We start from the raw sequence: 23,568 nt of genomic DNA, 5'->3' as shown, positions 1-23,568 counted from the left end.
TTCTGTGTAAGCAGATTAAAACCCACCCCCTAAAACATCCAAATTGCATCGACCATGGGTCAGTTTACAAGAAATATCAAACGAAAAAAGGGAATTGAAGAAAGGAAGCAGCAGGCTAAGGAGCATCGTAATCAAACGGACTTTCTGGATGAACGCAAAAAAAGTATACGCATCAACAAAAAATAGAGGAGAAAAACTGAAATTCTACTGAAAATACCTTTATTTATATCAGTTACGTCTTAAGAAATACATAAATGGTTCAAGTAAACATACCCTTACAAAATTAAAAAATGTCTTGTAACAACTTTTCTAAAAAAAAATTTCACTTCGAAAAATAGATTGTTCTTCACAGCCTACAACAAAGCCTCATGTAGTCATCATAAAGAGTCTTACCATACAACATAGCTACAACTCAATTAATTAACTCTTTGCACCCTAAGAATTATCAACTTCAAATTTCTCACAGAACTTAAAAGTGTCAGCACATTATCACACTAAAGTAAGTTTATGAGAATCAAGTAACTGATCACCAAAGAATAATTACTAACCTTTAACCAATTATGGCAGAAAAAATATGTGAGCAGAATTTATTGCTGAATACAAAAAAACATTACATCCGATTTTAAATATACAACAAAATCCGAGGCAGTCCAATGTTTCCAAATTATCCTCGCGCCGATAATCTGGTGGTTTACACGCACGCGCGTCACAGATGAAGCATAGTTTCTTTTAACAGCTTTATCCATTAAACGTGACAAGGTAAAAGTTGTGTGGATAAGATTGTAATAAAGTGTAACGGTCTCTTGACTAAACGTACACGCTTTTATAAAAGCTCCTACAAAAGTAAATAATCTTGGCAAACAGATGCTATGTAAGTCTTATACTAATACTGATATCGATAAATGGAAGCTACTGTACATTCATCCTGTTCAAGGTCAGAGTCATTAATCGCTGCTTATTCCTGACGTAAACGCTTCTTAAAGTTGGTCATAAGGCAAGGTAGCCATGTCCTAGAAGGGTTCTATTTATTGCAAGTATTGTCAGATGAGGATGACACTCCTACGTAACAACCAGAGCAGCAGCACCATCATCACCAATTTTATTACTGCCTAAATTCAGCGTTGTCAGCGATTTGTTATATTTCAAACACTCACCCAGAGCAGCAGCACCATCATCACCAATTTCATTTTAACTCAAATCCAACGTTGTCAGTGATTTGTTATATTTCAAACACTCATCCAGTGCAGCAGCACCATCATCACCAATTTCATTTTAACTCAAATTCAACGTTGTCAGCGATTTGTTATATTTCAAACACTCACCCAGAGCAGCAGCACCATCATCACCAATTTCATTATAACTCAAATCCAACGTTGTCAGCGATTTGTTATATTTCAAACACTCACCCAGAGCAGCAGTACCATCATCACCAATTTCATTATAACTCAAATCCAACGTTGTCAGCGATTTGTTATATTTCAAACACTCACCCAGAGCAGCAGCACCATCATCACCAATTTTATTATCACTCAAATCCAACGTTGTCAGCGATTTGTTATATTTCAAACACTCACCCAGAGCAGCAGCACCATCATCATCAATTTCATTATCACTCAAATCCAACGTTGTCAGCGATTTGTTATATTTCAAACACTCCCCTAGAGCAGCAGCACCATTACCACCAATTTCATTATCACTCAAATCCAACGCTGTCAGCGATTTGTTATATTTTAAACACTCACCCAGAGCATCAGCACCATCATCACCAATTCCATTACCATCCAAGCTCAACGTTTCCAGCGATGCATTATATTTCAAACACTCTGCCAGAGCGGCAACCCCATCTTGCGAAGATTCATTCAATGTTAAGTTTGTCACAGTTGTATTTGTTTTCAGAAAGTTGCTTAAAAAGACAGCTAGAGTTTCATCCACTTTTACACTTGAAACTTTAACAGTTTCAGTTTGAAGAGAAGCGCCAAGAGCGGTAGCCAATTTTTCATCAACATTTTTGTTCTCCTTTTTGCATTCATTAACACACTCTAATATAACGTCCACGTCTTCCTCTTCTTCCCGGTTTAATTGTGTTGCTATGCTTTTCAGAAGGTTCACCACTGTTTCCTCGCATCGTGCTGCTAACATACCAAATGTAAACAGAAGTACATCTTTCAGTTGATGGCGATATTTTTTGCCAGCAGCTATGCTGTTCGTACTGATTTCTTTCTGGATAAGCTGACAACTGAGATAGAATGCTGCGAAGAATTCTTGGAAAGTCTTGTGAAGAAAGCTATAACGTCTAGTTGGTCTTAGTTTACTGCCTCCAGGCTGAACTGACAGAAATCCAAATCCAGGTAAATCGCTTCCTTTGTGTTTTCCAAGCTCCTTCTCGTCAAAATCCAAGTTGTCTTCAAGTAAACCTTTCAAAGCTATCGAACCAAGGTGTTTCAATTGGCTTTCGTAAAGGTCAACAAGGTCTTCACCATTTTCTGGTAATTGCTGCTTTGTTCTATACCTCCTTAGTACACACTCCACTATTTCCATGTACAGCTTCGTTCTGCATTCAGGAAATACACCTTTCAAATCTTCATAGACCAGGCAAAGAAGCGCAGTGTTGAGAGGATTCGTCAATATTTCATATAAGTCGTAAGCATAATATAGGTGTTTGATAAGCTGCTCGGCCAGTTCTGGTTCGGCTCTAAAGTAATTTCTGACGAAGGTTTCTACATCTTTTAGAGTAAATCCCTCAACCTCCAGCAGCGTGTCGCAGTATTTTCGAACTTTGACTCCAGCTTCATGTCGTGCCGTAGCAACCACACGACAGTTTGGCAGTACTCGCCCTTGAATAATTTCTGAAAACATAGCAAGCTTCTTCTCAGAAACTTCATCCAATCCATCGAGTACCAGAAGAACATTAGATTGATTGTGGCGAATTAAGTCGAAGAATCTCTCTCGTTGGTCTTCACCAACTTCTCGAGGCAGAAGTTGATCTTCAATAGCTTCCCAAAGGCCAGACTCAACATCACGACATTTGATCAAAAGAACTATTACGAAGTTTGTGAAGCAATTTCCGGTTGTGTGTTTTCCTGTGGCCCAGTCGACAACAACTTTTTTAGAGTACGTTGTCTTTCCCATACCAGGCTTCCCTTCAATTAATACTACTCTTGGTTCTTCACATTCTTCGTGCTTGTTAAAGATTTCAGACATCGTGACAACTCGGTCTGTTTCGGTTCCTCTCGTTTTCTTTCTGTAGATGACTTTAAGCCTGGTGTAGATGTCGTCAAAGGAGAAGTGAAAATCTTCACACCAGGGAAACGGTGCCAGCCAACCTTCCCGCTTTTTGTAGAGTTGACGAATATTATCAATAATTCCAGTTGGGTCAAATCCATCTGAAAAAGAATTAGCTGTTAGTTTTATAAGGCATTCTTACCGACACGCCATATGACGCCATGACTCTCGCAAAATAAGCAATTATAGGATGATACTGAGCATGATATCGTGAAATATCACCACCTTGGTCTGAGTTATCTGCCGAAACCGAAGGCTGAAGCACATATTAAAGACACGAAGTTTGATAATTCACAATAGCATGAAAAAAACGGAATTAAACAGATGTTTTATTATACATTTTGAAAAAAACTGCAAAATAAGACATTTCTCTCTGAGTGTGCAAAAGTTTGAGAACACTACACGGGCGAGGGGCTTGGAAACTAGGCAGACTTTAAACTCGACATGATCAATATCCGAGGCATATAATGAGTTATCATGTCGATTTCATACGCTACTGTGTATCAATTAAGTGGCGATCTCTGTAAGAGAGGTCCAAGGCATTTCACATCAGAGAAAAGTTTTGCCTCAAACTCTGCCCATTAAACTATCTTTGGTAGTAAGTAAATAAAACCACGTTGGTTTCTAGAAATACGTTAAAATTTTTTTGAGAGCTCTAAATAGTCAAAGCTGCAAAAAGCCCTTTTTTGACCCCTTGCGATATCAAAAATTTCAAAAAGTTGACAAGCTCGCTCCTCGTAAAACACCGCATGCTGCAAGAAATCGTTTGTGTTCCTAAATTTTGCGATATATTAGAGGTTTAGAAAGCATTCCAATTTTGATAAGTATTCATTCAGAGGTTAGCCATAATTTATTTAAAAACACCCGTTAGCCTTTTTTTTAAGATTGGTCAAAAGTATTCTTTCTTCCTTGGATGATATTTCTCAAGTCCAGACCAGACCATAGCAAACTGCGGTGGATTTCTTCCAATAGGATGTTCGAAATTATAGAAATGTAAAAACATCTTTCACTTATTAATTTTCTTCGCCTTAGTGACTTCAAAGTTATGGTGATTTTGCTAACGTGACAGCAGAATTATACATAAATCTTAGATTTTAACCATTTTAGAAAGAAAAGATAGTAGGGTAGAGCATTAAGAACACACAAATTGATTTTCTAAACATCTTAAACGGCTAAATTCTGATAAATGATTCTGTATCAAGACGAAAAAGGTGAACAAAACGTATCAAATATCATATTGATTAGCGTTCGGTCAACGTGTTAATGAGAAACCAATTTTGAAAAAATTGGTTTCTCTTCTTTCACATTTGAGTTTAGAGAGTTTAAGCTATTCAAACCTGTAGGAACAAAAAATCACGTCATCGCTTCCTTCTTTAGACTGGAAAAGTACACATACATTTACATACATTTATTGAACACATCCCAATCTGGAGCTTTTCAGTGACGAAATTGGATTACAAAATTAAAATGCATACAATGCAATACGAATTATATATCTTTAAATAAAATATGTTTAGTTTAAAAATTCATTCAAAAGGTGATTTTTTCAGCTGTCTTAAAGGAAGCGGGACTCTTACATAATTTAAGGCTTGGATCTAACTTGTTCCAGATAGATACACTTTTATAATAAAACGTTTTCTGTCCTGTTGCAGTTTTAAAAAGAGGAATGTTTAATCGTTGAAAGTTTCTGGTTATACGTCCAGATACGCTGCCTCTTGTTATATACATAGATGTTAAGTATTCCGGGGCTTGATCCGTCATACATTTAAATGTTAAAGTAGCATCTCGGCAATACAGTTGTGTGTTTACGGGGAGCCAACGTAAGTTTCTTAATACAGGAGAGATATGGTCAGACTTCTTTACGTTGCAGATAGTTCGCGCGGCAAAGTTTTGAACGTATAGCAATTTACGAATATTACAGGCTGAGGTGGATGACCATACTGATGAACAGTAATATCGTTTACTGAAAACATACACGTTTATCATGGTTTCAAGCAGTTGTTTATCGAAAACGTAATACGGCTTATCTTAGGTAATTTCGACATGCAAGACGATACTACAGTAGAAATATGATTATCAAAAGATAGCGTGGGATCAGAAATTACTCCAAGGTCTTTGACTGATTGAGCCGGGTTAATGTCTTTTCCTAGTGGGGATAATTTAAAGTCCAGTAATTTCGAAGACATTCTTCGGCTGCCAAAAACTATTAGTTTCGTCTTATCTGGACTAAGCATCGAACAATTGTTGAAACACCAATTGCGAATCCGTTGTAAGTCGGAATTCACACTTTGAATGATCCAAGCAGAGTCGTTCACGGTAAAAGACAATAGGAGCTTAGTCATCCACGTACCAAGCAGTTGAACAATTTTGACAAACATTTGGTAGATCGTTTACATAAATACTAATTATCAACTGTCCTATGATAATTTCTGATTTTAAAATTGATAAGGAAGTTATTGAGGGCGAAAGGGATCCATGTGAGAGATCTTAACATAGTCTCTATGAAAAAGCCTAAAATTTAATAAGCCCGCTTCCTCTCCCTGCGTCATGTTAACTATATTTATAATAAAGTTCGGAAATAACGCGCGCTGTCATAGGTTGAAAGAGCGTGCTCTATGAGAGTATAGAGCATAGAGCTGAGCTACAGCTGTCACGCCATCTGCCAATTGTACTATGTTCGAGCTTTTCCGGGACTTCTTTTTAACTTTTTTCCGATAATTGAAAGTGAAATTTCGGAACTGAAGAGAGCCGGCAAGTAGCAACAGAAGAATCAAACAAAGGTTTGTAAACATACCAGGCGCCGTAATTTACGTTATTAAAACGTGAGCAGATACAAAAATCCTCAAAGGAAACACAAAATAAACATTCCGAGTTTTAAAGATTTTCACGCTCAGTTAGATTGCAAGCTTACGTACGGTAATAAAAATAAAACACAGCTAACACTCTTATAGTATATAAAGTTCAGTGTTCAAAAACAAAACAGAACAAAACAGAAATGATGAAAAATATAACCAAGCTGGCATAATTGTTAAAATTCATACTTATCATGACGGTGTCTGAGCGAATATGATCATGCTAAGTTCATCGCGGCTCGCTCATCATGGCGATCTCCGGTCATCACAATAAAGCAAGCCTCAGAAACTACATCGGCCGCCTTTCGAGTGAAAAAATAAGAGCTTGCTCTGATATCCTTTTCCGATACGTTGAGTTGCAATTCACATTAGCATCTCCAGCCGAGTTTTGCGGTGCTGTCATCACGAGCGATCTTCATGTTCCGGTGAATTCGGCTGTCCTTCATTCAAAAAATACTCGCCTTGAACAGTTTGTTTTCTACCTTGTCGTGTGAAAAAACTCGCGTGTTTTTATGAGCAATAATTCGGCTGAAGTTCACTGAACATTTCACCTCAAGATTCTGTATTAGAGACTTAAAAACTTCAGGCAAAAGTGTTAAATTCGACTTGCCGAACTATTTTAGTTTGTAAACTATCGTAGAATGTGAACTTTAATGGTTTTTGAACTTTGATGGTTTGACATTTTTGACAGCTTTAGTCTTGTACAGCCAATCAGATTATTTGAACCATTCTAACAGGGATTCTGATTGGCTTATTGTAGCGTGCTTTATGAGAGTATAGAGCATGCTGACGACATTGTTGTTCGCTTTGGAAATAAAGTTTGTTTTGAAAATTGAAATTAATGCTTGGGTAATTTAACGGATTCTTTATTATAAAACAAATAGAGAAGCCTTGACTGTGCTCTGTTCTGTTATAAAGCACTTAGGAAGCGGCTAGAGCTCTCAAGAAGTGGGAAGAAACACTCGACTACGTCTCGTGTTTCTCCCCACCCTTCTTTCGTGCTCTAGCCGCTTCCTGCGTGCTTTATAACAGAACAGAGCACAGTCAAGGCTTCTCTATTTGTTAAGCAAGATGTTGGTCAAAAAATCAGCCTGGTAGATGAGATAATTCTCTAACTTGCCTCTTTGGCTCAGTTGGTAAAATGAAAGTATATCCATTCGCGAAATCGAAACGTTTGAGGCTTGGATCCTCTACAATGCCAGTGGCTGTTATTTGTTACCATTCTGTCATAAATACAACCATGATACCCACAGGTAAGCGATAATTTTAAAAGTTACAGGAATAAATCTGCGAAAAAGTTCAGCCTTCGATGAAATTCGAACCTGTGCTTCCGAATGAAATGAAAAAAAAAATTCACCTTCCCATAATTACATTTCTAATCATTTTCCTGATGCAACACTACTTTGTTCGCACATTGTCTAGAAACAAGAGCTCTGGGAAATTTCTCGAGAAAACTTAACGGATCTAATTTGAAATAACCTAAGGGGCGGTACGCTAAGCTTATTTTCTTTGTAGAAACAATGCATGTCTTGAAGAAGACAACGGTAAATCGTTAACACAAGGTCCACAAATAGTCCTGGCCAAATGTTAGAGCAACATATAACAGGAACAATTTAAAACACGTAAAAGAAGAAACTCAAAAATAGCCTTAAAAGCGGCACTGGTAAATCTGATTTCACCTCCATGATCAAAGGCCTAAGCCTATTTAAGGCTAACTCAGACAAACCCTTCTTTACACAGGTAATGGTTTGGAACTTTTAAGGACCGGAAACTGTGATGATTAGATAATCCAGAGAATATACATCGCTTTCAACTGATGGTCTCCCTGCTCCGTCTACATGCTTCGTTCCAATGCAACTATTCTTAAAATGACCTTTTAAATGCGAAGGTTTTGGAACGGCATTTTTAGCTTTTCCGAAGACAACCCTCTTGCTAAAATTGACTATAACAGAGTAGAAGCTAGGCTTCACGTTTCTCTAAAACAACGTTAGTATATTTAAGGTTATTGTAAGCAAATCCACGCTTACGAATATCGTCTAACGCAACTGCCGTGTAAAGGGGGTTAAGAAGAGCATAAAAATAATCCTCAGGTATACACTACCAAGGAGGGTATAGAAGAGATTAAACATAACTCTCAGGTATACACTATCCAAGAGGGTATAGTAGCGATTTGAAGTAACCCTTAGGTATACACTACCCAAGAGGGTATAAGAAAGATTAAAAATAACCCTTAGGTATACACTACCCAAGAGGGTATAGTAGTGATTTAAAGTAACCCTCAGGTATACACTACCCAAGAGGGTATAGACGAGATTAAAGTGACCCTCAGGTATACACTACTCAAGAGGGTATAGAAGATATTAAAAGTAACCCTTAGGTATACACTACCCAAGAGGGTATAGAAGAGATTGAAAATAACCCTCAGGTATTACACTACCCGAGAGGCTATAGAAGAGATTGAAAATAACCCTCAGGTATACACTACACAAGAGGGCATAGTTGAGATTAAAGGTAACCCTCAGGTATACACTACCCAGGAGGGTAGAGTAGAGATTTAAAATAATCCTCAGATATGCACTACCCGAGAGGGTATAGGAGAGATTAAAAATTAACCCTCAGGTAGGAAACGAAAAATTGAATTCACACTAGTTAATATCAGGAGACCGTTCTTTGCCTGGACTCTTTCTTTGGACTGAAAGTTGAGGCATCTACCGTTAACTTATATAATCATTATCCTTTACTGGTTCCCGAATGTCTTTGTCAAGCTCGGCTATTCTTGACGGACATCTCTGCAATTCCCCATGATTATTCGACCAGAGGCATTTCCCGCCTAAAGTGCACGGTCGAGAGCGATTTGATTTAACAGGTTTATTGTCGAAAACGTGAAAAGGCTGTACCACGCTTTCTAATTAAGTCACGGTTAATTCACTTGATTTAACGATTCTATTTCAACGCTTTGGTTAACTCCCACCCACAACTCTAGACTTATTCGAAAAAACACGCACTGAACGTCCCGCTGTAAGCAAGTGGAACAATGCCATATAAGGAGCGATAAAATACGTGCCGCATACATGTTGTTTATAAAACGAAATCACTTATAAATGTCAATCAAATTAAGAATAATTGACATATCGCTCAGTTTCGAACATTACATTTTGACACCTCACGAATGCATCTGCAGGAAATCCTCGCTGTCTAATTAGTCCGGCACAGAGACCAAATGAGCATACAACATGTTTGGTGACGTGGTATTTAACGAACAGCCTTTGTTGGCGCGGTTGGGAACTGCTGGCGTGATAGAACGTATTGCAGTCATCGGGAATCGACGAAAGATTTCGTTCTTTGCAAAAGCTTTGGGCTTGATTCCACATTAACTTTTTGTTAGCACATATGGTCGAGATTGTATGCCGTAACTCTAGAAAGCTCAGCCGATCGATGGAAGCCGGACTTTGGCCTCCATGATGAGATCGCGCCAAGTGATTCCGGTCCAAGATTTATTGTGGTTCGTAATTGAAATTCGCGCTTTTAAAATTAGATGAAGTATTAGTTATCAGGTGAACCTTTAGAGGCCTGTTAACATGGAGGTGGGGGACCCCAGGTAGTTGAAGTAACCCGCCTAGCCGTGGTCGAAAAACAAAACGCGTTTACATGCAATCTTACAACCTCGGGGTGCTAGGGTGAGTTTTCTTGAGGTTGTTGTTGCGCTTGCAATTAGGGAGTTTCAGCATAGGCGTCCCAAGCTCACATCTCGAGAAAGACGAAAGATTCATTCTCGGACACATTTGTGTTTATTCATGAAAGCGTCACGCGTTGTGTTACGCGGTATTAGGTTACGCGAGGAATCGTAAACTGAATCCGTTATAGGGAAAAGTTTGGGAAACGAAATATGGTCGATTTTCAAAGCTAAATATCCCAAAATGTGAACATTTTACACTCCTTGTGTGTCCGTTGCGGTTTCTGGTGATTTCTACCTTGAGACGGTTAAGAAATGTACAAAGTTTTAAAACGTACGTGTTTAGCTTTTGAGCTTTTTATTATGAACGCGACCCCGGCTAGGCGGGTTACCCCACCTTGAGACGTTTACATGGTAAATTGTCACCCTGGCATACAGGGTTACCCTATCTGGCAGACCGGGCAACCCGCCTTGGCGGGTTACCCCACCTATCATGTAAACGTGATCAAGATAAAATGAGAGATTATATGGAAAGGCGGGTTACCCCATCTAGGCGGGTCACCTCACCTACTTGGGGTCCCCCACTTCCATGTGAACTGGCCCTAAGTTAAAATCAACAGGTTTAAATAACCGCATAGACACCTACTGACTGCAAGCGTTAAAGTAATTCTATATACTGATGACAGAAATGATCGCGCCTCTGTAGAATGCGTGCTGCAAATTCTTTTCGGGGCCCAAGCTCCTCATCACCGTGTTGCTTACAACTGAGCTAAGAAGCCACACGTTGTATGTGAGGCAAATTATGAAGGGTTCTTCCTTCCCATGGAGGAATCTGATTCAATTTGTGATGAAATAACAATTGCTGTAACTGATTCCTACCCCAATATTTCAAAATAATTTTTTGTTATTCTCCCCAAACGCTGATATTATTAGGGTTTAGTGTAGATATACGTTCGATCGCAAATCCTGCAATCTGATTGGCTTAGCTACTCACTATTTATTCCGTGACAGATAGAAAGAAATGTCAACAGCACAGGGGATGGCCCATTTGTGTTAATATTCAATAAAAACACGAGCCTGTCTTTTTTCCCAGTTTTGAATGACTTTTAGATTAAATTAAACTATTAGATTTTTCGCTCTCAGTTTCACGCGTGACAGTTGACTCAAGCTTCGCCCTCGAAATCCAACTCGAGCCCGTATTCCAATTGTTAGTTAGTTAGCGCAGTACGCACCTTGCTGCTTTGTTTCTCTTTGTTTTGCTACCAAATCGTCCAACCTGAGACTCATGTTTCCAACATCAATTTTGATTTGATCAAGGTAATTTTTGACGTCCCCTAAGGATGAACATTTCAATATTATTAGCGAAAGAGAAGCGTCAACTGATAGCCACTCCATTTAAAATAGATCGCGTAGGAAAAACAATAAACTTTTCAAAAATAACTTAATGTCATTGTTAATGAGCGACAGTAATTCCCAGCTCTGCTGTGCAACATGTCAAATGGTTTTGGCAGAGGTTTAGGTAACTATTTCCATAATCGGGTGACGATGGTCTTATAGGCGGCTGTGCCCGGAAAAGAGCTGTAAGGCAAAACCCAAACACGACAGCCTCGCCGGTTACACAAACGGCAATGAGAGGTCTGATTGCAAATCCTTCTAGAGAGTAGCTTTTTGCACGCAAAAGACACAAGTCTACTTTCAATGAAAATTAAGCATTATTCATTGCCCATCTTTAGACTTTTCTTTCAAGTTTATGTTGTGTAAACTGTGTTTTGAAAACAAACAGTACCTCTTTACTGTATTGTGCGTAATTTCCGTGCGATCGTATGCCAAGTTGTGTCAGTATATTTGCCTTATTTATTATTTGCAGTTGGAGCCACGTTAGTTTACAAACTTTGAGTCGGCTATTTAAACGAGGTCTAACCCAAACCACAGTTTTACACAATGGGCCTTAGGCATTCCCTAGAAGAGGGTTGATTTAATTAAATGAATGTCCTTCCGCAGTTAGCTCTCGGCTCTCTTGACACTTTTCACAAAAATGACTTTTCAGATAAAAGGTTCGGCTAAATTGAAGATAGTTTAGGACGTGGTTTTGTTAAACAACGGCCAAACTTTGTGTCAATAACCGGGCCTTTATGTTTCGTTCCACGAGGTTATATAGGTTTAATCTGTTTTCACCTTGTTCACTCAAAAAATGCAACATTCTTACGGTGAACACCCTCTTAATATTAACTCTCCCGAAGCTCCGCATTTCAATAGATGAATCGCCCTTGAATTCATAGCTGCTGTAGGGACTAACCTTGATGCTGTGTTTCCTCTTGTCGGGCCATCATTAAACTTGACAACTTGTCTTGCATGTTTCCAATTTCACTTCTCATCTGATCAATGTCATTTGTCATTTTTTCTAAATTTAAAAGCACATATTTTTCTGAAATAAGTCCAGGTTTCTTTTTCCCTTTACTTTAATTGAAATAGCTGAAACAAGTTTTTATTCGTATTTCATGCGTATGTGAAACAACCAACAATGGAAAACCAAAAAACCTTCATTCATTTCTTTTAATCTATTTGGGAATATTAGTATCACTAATACTTTTTTTCTGTTTTATTGTTTCTTCTTGTTGTTGTTCTTTTTTTTTTTGGGGGGGGGGGAGGAAAGGGGGTGTGGTACATTTTCATTAATCATTAAAATAATCAAAATGCATACAGAAATATGCACCTCACTGCGCTTTGACAGTTGATAGGTTAGAAAATTTTAAAGCACCTCTCAAACTTCACTCAATTTTAAAAGGTTAATTTTAATTGTAAAAGTGACGTAAGAAATGGCATTAAGAATTCACCCTGATCTTGCGCTTCATGATGTCGTGCTATCAAAGTGTCCAGCTTATCACGTAGATTTCCAATTTCAGTTCTCATCCAGTCAAAGTCATTCGTCACTTTATCTGAGGGTAACAACATTTTTACGGTTTCGTAAGTTAGAACTTCCCTTAGAGATTGGGTCTAAATCCTCTTTGAAACGATTAAATGTCTTCTCGGGTACAAATAACGCCCAAACAAGCGTTAAAAGCCAACAAAGATATGTGCTAAAGATTGATAAATCTCACGCCAAAACATAATCTATTTTTCTGATCAGAGATTAAGCGAGAGAGATGGAGTTTCATCCTGAACTTACCTCGATCCTTTGTTTCCTGTTGTCGAGCCATCATCGTATTCAATTTTTCCGCAATATTTCCTACTTCACATCTTACCTGATTAAGGTCTTTTTTAATGTTCCATGTGCTAGCTGAGAGTGAAAAATCACGTTAGTTTTCCTGCAGCAAAGTCTTACCTTTTTCTTAAGATAGCATTCATAAACCCTTTCACTCCCTTGATCTCATTGGTAACTACCTAGCGTTTTTTTCTTAAGCTTTTTTGTTTTTGTTTTTTTTGTTTTCTTTTTCCCACGCTCGTGACAAGATGAAAAACATCTTGTCACGAGCATGGAAAACATCTTGTCATCTCTATTTTTTTAGCCAAGCTCAAAATTTACGATCTTTCTTATTCTATTTAAAAACAGGCTGTTATCGACATTGCTGATCCTAGCAGCATGCAGGACGCGTGTCATATAGGAACTACGTAATGGGCCTAAGTTCACCATAGCGTCTCTGTGGCTCAGTAGTACAGCAGCGGAGCGCGGAATCCGAAGGTCTGAGGTTCGATTCCTCATGGAGGATCAGAATATTTCTTTCTGCACACAAAATTTTTCTCTTTATCTAAACCTGTTTTTGAGAATCTGTGATTTAAGCAAGCGATAAATCCCTCTAGAAATTTTTTTTCTTAATCTTCAGCACCTGTCTGTTTATCATTGTATCGTGATTGGATTTATTTTTGCTTCTGATCAGATGACGATTTGCTCGAGTATTCTTGGCCAATGTGGATTATGGCCACTTTAAGATTACCAGTGGGTAACATTAAAAAGTCGTAACTGAAACATAACTACACCAATCAAAACCTAAATGTCCAAGGCTGATTTTGTCATTCCTCCCGACACCTTCTGCTTGACTAAGGTTACATTCTTAGGTACGAATTATTTGCACCTTCAATTTCTTGGAGCTTTTCTTTAACATTGTCTTCATCTTCCTTCCACTGCTTCAGCAGCTGCCTGTAGTGTTCTTCAGTATCAGGGTCCATACACTCATTTTTAAGCTTACTGATAGCAGCTCCATAACCTGCTCCTGCCATTCCTACTATGGCATTGCTAATGTCCAGCCAGTAGTTGTTGAATGCAACATCGTCCACAGAGGCTTGGTTGGCATGGCCATACACAGTATTACGGTAGTATTTCAGCCTGGCGATGTTGGCCTGCTTACTCAAATCTGTAGACGGGGGAAGACTGTCCCATCCAGTGCTTGGAGGAGCCAACTTACAGATGTTCCTCAGTAACACCATCAGTAGGGTGATATCAAACCCTTTTGACGAAACAGATGAAGGAATAGCTGGATACAGTTTCCCCCATTGCGTTGCATTCAAGACCCTCTTGCTCTTTAGAGACTTTAGTGTTGCATGCTCTGGATGACGCCCCAAAACTGTATCAAGTCCTACAGGAGGATGAATGGTATCAAAAGTGTCTCTCAAGGCTTGGGATCCAACATCCACCAGAAGGCGACAGAGTCGGGCATAGTTGGTTGTCTCTTTGGTAGAAGGAGATGCTGGTGTAGCAGCTGATGCCATGTGCTGTAGTAAAGATCAATTCATCCTCATTATAAAGGGGGTGAAAGGGGTTTTTGCTTGATGTGCGACTGAGTGTTTTTAATTTTTGCGATCTGTGATGATGAGTATGAAAGTAAAACCCCATGAACTGTAAATTTGTTGCTTTTTGCAATAATTATGTGAACCTTAAAGTTGTTTAATTACCCAATATTTAGTGATGCAATATTTGAACTTTTTGATGTAACCTGTGCAAGACCCCTCCCCCCTTCACCCCCTGTTCAAACATATCAAGCTTAAATAAGCCAACAATACTTATCAACCATGATATAACTTAATTCATCAGGATTTTATATACTTAATGAAAAGAGTTATCATCATTGCAATGATCAAGAATTCTTAGCATATCTGTTACAGACATTATTCTTACCTCAGTTGAAAACTAAGACATGCACCTGGAAGAGGTGACTTCTTTCTGAAATTAGGACAGATGAGAATTATTAATATCTTTATGTACATGTTTAGTATAGTAATTAAAAATCATCTTATAGTGTCATATGGATTTCTATCACTAAGTAGTAAACTCTTTCCCTCCAAACTCAGATCTCATTAGTAATTCCCCTTACTGTCTGCCATACAATTCTTATAATGTTGTGAGTATTACATGAACTTATTATCCTCTTTTTGATATTTTTCTTTATTCTCATCCCTTGTTTGCTTTATATTGTATCAATATTGCCAGGAGAAATTATGTCTTCATCACTAATGTGGGAGCAAAGCCAGTTAATATATAGAGCTTGTTGGGCTCTACCCTTATCAATTATTAAAAGATAATAATCTACTAATAATCCACTATGTCCTAAACTTATTAACAAATTAACTAAGCTCAGTACATTTTACTTTTGTTTACCAGTCCACATGCTGCTACGATGATTACAATCCCCTACTGCTCTGCAGACTGCACCATTACAATTATACAATTGGTCTTGTAGATTTATGCTGATAATAAGTATTATTATAATTGGTCAAGTGATTTAATAGCGATGTGCATGCTCTTGTTGATCAAGGATGATGTGTAATTTCTCGCTACAATCACCTTGTGCAAGGTGATGATTGCAGGAGCACTAAATTTAAAATGGTTTCATGCCTAGCATTTTGTCAATGACAAAACTTTTCACAGTTGTTTGTTTTGGTAGGCACGTGTAAGCATTTAAATGCAGCATTGATGGCGTTTGCTTTACTGAATTACCAGCCTCTGTGTTACTCCAGACCTTGAAACAAACTGAACAGTATCACTCAGCAGACAATAGGCTAACAAAGTGTGTCAGGCAATTTCGATATTCCCATTGGTTACTGAGAAAATATATTGTGAGGTTGGATTTCCCTTGATGTCAAACTCCGATAAATTGTGAGAGAAATAATTATTTCAAATTTCATTAAAACCTTATGCACTTCTGAGGAACATTCAAGGCAATTTTCATGAAAACCAACAGATCTACATTACCTATTACTGAAGACTGAGGTAACTTGTGTAAAAACAAACCTCTAGTTTTTGACCTCCAAAGAAATTAACAGTTTTCTTGCCTCCTTTTCAAAAGCATGTGTCAATGTGGTCATGCCACTGACCATTATGAAACACAACATGGAACCCCCTGACCAGCCTCCTGACAAATAACTCCTTTGAAATTTGCGGGAAAGGTCATTTTATGAAACAGGAACATGAGTTAAACATAATCCAAAAGTTATCAAGCAAGCTGGTGAAAGTGAACAACTTAATTTCAATTTCTTCGGCTTGTGCTCTCTTCCACTTTTAGTCCACTCTTTTAGACCATTTGATGAATACTCTAATTACTCAACACTTTGCAAAATGAGCTACAGATTCCCAGTGAATGTAAAGTGCAAGATGTGATGAAAACAATATATGCAAATTGAGATCCTGGACAAAAGCCTACAGAAAACATTAACACTCTGCTGGAGGCCAGTTTCTAATTATGACACCTTTTGCTCTTCTGCAAAGGTTTCCTAAAATATTCTCTCTGTTGTATCTCACCTTTTTAAGATTTTTTTGGTAAATTAAATGTCTTTTAGGTGGTTTAAACTAGTTTCTCTAACTTATGAGAAAAAAAAATTGAAAATTTTGAGCAGATTTTGTTGACAGTAAATATGAAAATAATACATGATAAAAACATTAAGGGATGCACAAGAAAAGGAAATGGAAAATGAAAGACATTCATTGTAAAAGAAAAAACATTCCCGAATATTTAAGTGCACCAAAGATATTGTACAACTGCAAGTTCAATTTGTTTCAATTTTGCAGTGTTTGAATTTAACCATTATCTCATCAGGCTTGATATAAGAATCTTCAGTCTCTAGAATATTGAGGAGAGCTTTTTTGTTTCTTTTTTGAAGGATTTCTTTAACAAATTTTTCTATTCATTTGGGATCTCATTCCAGATTTTGACACCTAGTGTACTTAATTAATCCTAACAAGTTGTAATGTTGATGAGCGAGTAACTATTAGGTATAATTGTTTGATGTTCTCACAAAAGGTTTAATGATGTTAGATTAGGTGCACTGTTGTTATGAACATCATGCAAGCTTTAATTTACATACAGCTTCATAATATAAGATGGTAATACATGCATGTAGGTGGAATTTTTGCATTTATAAATAAGCGAATGGCATGTTCTTTTCTATCAGTAAGGTAAATTAAACATAATCCTTGCGATTTAAGAGCACAACAATTTTGTTTACTATATACTTTTTAGACCCATTGCCCTACAGCAGGGAGTCCATAGGTAAAATTAGGTAAAATTAAGGATTTGTAGATATTTATGAGGACAGATGATGGAACAATCTATCTCACCTTAGCAATCATTTGTATGGTCTTACTTATTACAGGAATGACATAGTCAACTTGGTTTTTCCAAGAAAGATTTTCATCAATTAAAACACCTATTAGACAATCGATGTAGCTCTTATGTTCTAAACTGACTCTTCTATTTGTTTCACTATCAAAGATACTTCTTTGACAAATTCTCCTTCTCTGATCCATAGGAAATGTAAAGAGAACAGTGTGGAGAATATGAATACCAGTGTCTTAGGGTGTTAAGGGTTAAAAGTCAAATGGGGCAGGGGGAACACACACAATTCTATAAAACCCACATCCCTTTGCTACCTTCATGACTGAGATTTTCATCTGCATTTTAGCCTTCAAATGGGATGCCGCAGGCATCACCATCCGAGGGGGGAATGGGGGCATACTTCCCCTGAAAATTGTGAAAAAATATGAATTTGCTATGGCATACTGTAGTCTTAAAGCCAGCATTTAAAGCTGTTGATAGAGTACCTCATCAGAAGCTGCTCTATAAGCTGAGTCATTATGGAATTCAGGGCAGCTTGTTGTCCTGAATCCAATTGTTTCATACTAAGAGAACACAGAGGGTTAGCCTTGGAGGGTGTTTTATCAAATCAGTGTTTTGCGACATCAGGAGTCTCTCAAGGTACAGTTTTAGGGCCATTACTGTTCCTGATTTACATTAATGACTTGCCCTCATGTATTTCACCAACAATGAGATTGTTCGCAGATGACTGTTTCCTATATTGTAGAATAAATAGTCCAGTTGACTGCCAAAACATACAGAAAGATTTAGATGCGTTAACTAAATGGGAGAAAGATTGGCAAATGTCATTCAATGTTGATAAATAATTGTTAAAAAATGTGAATTTTCTATGGCGTAGTTTATTCTAAAAGCGAGCATTTCCACTGCTGGAAAAACTTTGAAGCAAAGTCAAAGGGAACAAATTGAGTCACTCTTAGGGGTTTAAGAGTTAACAAAACTGATGAAAATCTTCCATCTGGATTTTAAATGCATTTTGGTTTTATGATCACAATTTTGGGTGTCAGAGGATTGGACTCCAGTGTTAATATTATGCGATTTATTAATAAGAACATGTTGGTTATTGAAGTAAATGTTGATTTCAGTCTGATAAATGGCTTCATGTGCAAATACATGCTGCCCCACAAATGTTATGCTGCTTTCAAATGTTTTTCTTTTTTTCAGATTCGTTTGAATCCCGTTCAGCTGTACAAATATCATATGCAATAATCTCAGCCTGCATGAAGAATAAGCTGTGAAACTGACTCTCTTGGCCCCCACCCCTCCCTCCATAGTCAATTTCCAGTCCAAATTCCACATTCCCAATTAAAAATCCGACTGATTGCAAGCTAGAAATATATCACGACAAACGCTTGTATCCTAATACTTATTGTATCTTTAAGTCATGAAAGAAAATCACTTCCATTTTAAACGATGCAAAAACGAAGACAAATTGATTCCTAAAATAACTCGGCTTGAGGAATATTTCCCAAGTCTTTCAATTTCAGACTATTTCAAGACTCTGGTATGTTTGCGTTAAACATCAGACAGAAAAAAACAATTTCGAAATTCCGATTTTACCCACAGTAAAATTTAGATTACACATACCAATAAGCTTGCTGAGTTTAAAGAACTGGGGAGCTGTGACAACGATTATTGACGGTGTGCGTTTCTTTATGTGCGATACGTAAATGTTCCCACATAATTATTTTACAAGTGTTTGTTAAAATCGTTTTACTTACCCTCAGCTTTGAGCTTCTCTCCTGATATAGACACAATCTATCACTCGACGCTTGAAATTGACTCGACCAGCAGCTGTTGGAAAAAACTGATATGACTTCAACTCAATCAAATAAAACCGCTTGCTTTCGATTCTTGATCAAATACCTCAGGTTGAAGGTTGTTCTTCAAATGGTCTGTCTTGTACTCGTGCTTCTGGCCCCAAAACTCATTTTCTACATGTCAACATGTGAGTTGCTCTTTACGAATTTTAAAGACACTGCATTTATTTTGCGTCTTGCAGTCCAGCATTCCTTTGCAATGATGCAATGCCTTGAGAATTGAGTGTCGTCTGTCAGATGACGCGATCACAGACAATCATACGTCAATCATCTTATCCAATGAATCAAAAGCACTCATCCGGATGACTGAGTGCAACAGAACAATCAAATGGCTGTTGTAAAATGCAAATGTTACACTGCAATCCCTAGGCCTTAAATCCCTACCAAGATCTCATTGGTAATATTCCTCACTGTCGTAAGCGATAAATGTGAATCAATGTAGAGTACGTACGGCTCTGTCAATTCCCGGAGAGAGTCAGGCGTGCATTGGTCAGGCCCAAAACAGGGAGATAGAACGGAAGAATTGAAAGTAACAACTTCAGTTCTTGGTGAGTGACTCAATTTTATCTTTTATGTGATATACTAATTTTACGTGATCAACTGCATACATGCCTGAATGTTCCCCTATTCATAAACTCAGTAAATTAAACTTACCTTCACAATGACCTAATCTTCGTTACTCAGTGTTTACTGTTTATCTTCGAAGACTGAATTTCTAAATAAAAAAATAACAAGTTAACATGTACAGAGAACCTCATAATCAACCATCTTGTTGTTGATTAAGATAATGAGCCGTTAGTCTGTTCACGCGAATTTAATTTCAGTGAAATATTCATCGTTCTACAAGTTCCATATTTTGATCTTAACTTCAGTGCAATGCTTTAATTCTGTAGGATGTATACCCGTTTGAAGATAAAAAAGGAACAAAATACATGTTTCAAGAACCTCGACAAAGGACGCTGATGGAAACATTTCAATTTAAGGATGGAAGGTCTACCACTCGCAAGTGATGGAGCTTATGACGAAGACGATGCCAAATTCGTGCCATATTTTATTTACACTTTAAGCTTAAGCGTTCTTTAGCTACACTTCGTTTGCAATGCCTTAAGCACCGAAATCGCTCTGTAAAATTATGCAGCATTCATCGAACTAACTGAGAAGTAACATCAACTTTGACTCTTTGAGTGCAATTAATGCTTTAATTCTGTAGGATGTAAACGCGTTTGAAGATAAAAAACGAAGCAAAATACATGTTTCAAGACCCTCCAGAAAGGACGCTGATGGGAACATTCCAATTTAAGGATGGAAGGTCTACCACTCACAAGTGATGGAGCTTATGACAAACACGATGCCAAATTCGTGTTATATTTTACTTCCTTAAGCTGCCCTTCGCTTGCATTGCCTCAAGCACCGAAATTGCTCTATAAAATTATGCAGCATTCGTCGAACTAACTGAGAAGTGACATCGACTTTGACTCTAGCATTTCGACTTTGACTCTAGCATTTTTGCGTTATACGTCAAACAAAAAATAGACTACTTTCAAAATTGAGCTTTTGCCTACATTAAAATTTAGCTTACACATACCAATAAGCTTGCTTAGTTTAAAGAACCGGGAAGCTTTCACAACGATTATTGACGGTGTACGTTTCTTTAGGTGCGATACATAAATGTCCCCACATAATTATTTAACGAGGGTTTGTTAAAATCATTTTGCTTACCCTCAGCTTTGAGCTTCTCTCCTGATATAGACACAATCTGTCACTCAACGCTTGACATCGACTCGACCAGCAGCTGTTGGAAAAAAACTGATATGAATTAAACTCAATCAAATAAAACCGCTCGGTTTCGATTCTTAATCAAATATTTCAAGTTGAAGGCTGTTCTTCAAATCGTCTGTCTCGTACCCATGCTTCTGGCCCCAAAACTCATTTTCTACATGTCAACAAGTGAGTTGCTCTTTACGAATTCTAAAGACGCTGCATTTATTTTGTGTCTTGCGATCCAGTATTCCTTTACAATGATGCAATGTACCGAGAATTAGGGTGTCGTTTGTCAGATCATGCGATCACACAGTTAGACGTCAATCACCTTATATCAAAGAATCAAAGGCACTCATCTGGATGACTGAGTCCAACAGAACAATGAAATGTCTGATGTAAAATACAAATGTTACGAGAAAGTTCCAAAGCACTGTAATCCCTAGGCCTTTCCCTGCCTAGATCTCATTGGTAATATTCCTTACTGCCTGTTTTGAGCGATAAATGTGAATCAATGTAGAGTACGTATGGGTCTTTCAATTCTCGGAAAGAGTCAGGCGTGCATTGGTCAGCCCCAAAACAGAGAGATAGAGCGGAAGAATTGAAAGAAATAACTGCAATGCTTTTTGAGTGACTCAATAACTGAGAAGAGACATCGACTTTGACTCTAGCATTTTTGCGTTTTACGTCAAACAAAAAAAAAGGCTACTTTAAAAATTGAGCTTTTGCCTACATTAAAATTTAGCTTACACATACTAATAAGCTTGCTCGGATTTTAAAGAGCTGGGAAGCTGTGACAACGATTATTGACGGTGTGCGTTTCTTTACGCGCAATTCGTAAATGTCCCCACATAGTTATTTTACGATGATTTGTTAAGAGCGTTCTTCTTACCTTTAGCTTTGAGCTTCTCTCCTGATATAGACACAATCTGGTTTTTTCTGGTTTTTTTCACAACGCTGGTTTTTTTTCCGTCTTACCATTCACTATTCCTGTGCAATGATGCAATGCCCCGAGAATTAGGGTTTCGTCTGTCAGATCACGCGATCACACGGCCATACGTCAATTAACTCATACCAAAGAATCAAAGGCACTCATCCGGATGGCTGAGTCCAACAGAACAATGAAATGGCTGTTGTAAAATGCAAATGTTACTACAAAGTTCCAAAACACTGCAATCCCTGAGCCTTTCCTTGCCTAGATCTCATTGGTAATATTCCTTACTGTCGGTTGTAAGCGATAAATGTAAATCAATGTAGAGTACGTACGGCTCTGTCAATTCTCGGGAAGAGTCAGGCGTGCATTGGTCAGCCCCAAAACGGGGAGATAGAACGGAAGAGTTAAAAGTAATAACTGGAATGCCTGTTGAGGGGTTCAATTTTATCTTCTATGTGACTTACCGATTTTACGTGATTAACTACATGCATGCATGAATGTTCCCCTATTTATAAACTCATTGGATTAAACTTACCTTCCTAATGACCTTATCTTCGTTAGTCAATGTTCACTGTTTATCTTCGAAGAAAGAATGGATTTCTAAATGAAAACGTAACAAGTGCACAGAGAACCGTATGATCATACTGTCAACCGCCATCTTGTTGTTGGTTGAGGTTGAGTCATTAGTATGTTCACGCGAATTTAATTTCAGTGAAATAATTTTCGTTCTACTCGTTCGATATTTTGAATTATACTGGAGTGCATTGCTTGAATTCTGTAGGATATGTACTCGTTTGAAGACAAAAAAAGAACAAAATACATGTTTCAAGAACCTCGACAAAGGACGCCGATGGAAACATTTCAATTTAAGAGTGGAAGGTCTACCACTCGCAAGTGATGGAACTCATGACAAACACGATGCCTAGTTCGTGTCATATTTTGATTACACTTTAAGCTGAAGCGTCCATAAGCTACCCTTTGCTTGCAATGGTCTCAGTGTACGGTTTAAGCGCCGAAATTTCTAAGTAAAATTATGAAGCAAACATCGAATTAATTAAGAACTGACGTCAACTTCATTTTGCGATTAAGGTGTGCTACGTTTAATTCCTTGATGGAAAATTCTCAGTAAAAAGTCTGTTACCTTTGATCACATTGTGGAATTACATTCCTCGAGCAATTTGCGCAAGTGATGCAAGTAATTGATCGTGTAGAATCTATTCGAGGGAGATCTGTCGAGTGCGAGAGACACTGAACCCCATCGAAGGGGTTTACATAAAAACTTGTGGGTTGATATTGGGAAACTGATATCGGGAAGTTCCTTTGCTGTGATTTATAGCTCTGCTACTAAGGGTAGATCAAATACGAGAACATGTAAAGAACATTTATTTGCTGAAGAAACTTTTGTCACGTATGACAGATAACTGTATGAACACTAGGCCCCATTTGGTGCGAAAATACGCACGGATATTTGTCCGCAGACAGCATCTGTTCCAAAACACAGGTGAAAAACGATAAAAAACTCCATTGTATAGCATGATAGTCCTTATCATGCACAAAGACTGGCTAGAAAATACTACTTTGATTTCGAGAGATGAAGATGGATTTAATTTCATTTGAAAAAAATATTTTTAGTTTTATTTAAGTATTTCCGCAATTGACTGCTCAACAC

At 37.8% G+C, this 23,568-nt stretch overlaps 1 protein-coding gene across 1 annotated transcript; it reads right to left on the bottom strand.

The window, feature by feature from the left end:
• Positions 1-223: 223 nt before the first annotated feature.
• On the bottom strand, positions 224-21,820 carry LOC131774243 (nucleotide-binding oligomerization domain-containing protein 2-like). Its single transcript, XM_066169301.1, has 11 exons — positions 21,113-21,820; positions 20,927-20,999; positions 19,862-19,922; positions 19,109-19,181; positions 14,918-14,962; positions 13,878-14,514; positions 12,974-13,084; positions 12,642-12,743; positions 12,104-12,208; positions 11,040-11,141; positions 224-3,383 (listed from the first exon to the last, which is right to left on the bottom strand). Exons 6-11 carry the CDS (start codon positions 14,509-14,511, stop codon positions 1,273-1,275), a joined length of 3,165 nt encoding a protein of 1,054 aa, XP_066025398.1. The 5' UTR covers positions 14,512-14,514; positions 14,918-14,962; positions 19,109-19,181; positions 19,862-19,922; positions 20,927-20,999; positions 21,113-21,820; the 3' UTR covers positions 224-1,272.
• Between the last annotated feature and the right edge of the window lie 1,748 nt (positions 21,821-23,568).

Source organism: Pocillopora verrucosa, chromosome 6 (genome assembly GCF_036669915.1).
Source record: "Pocillopora verrucosa isolate sample1 chromosome 6, ASM3666991v2, whole genome shotgun sequence".
Classification (NCBI taxonomy): Eukaryota; Metazoa; Cnidaria; class Anthozoa; order Scleractinia; family Pocilloporidae; genus Pocillopora; species Pocillopora verrucosa.
This window is presented reverse-complemented; position numbering and strand designations above follow the sequence as displayed.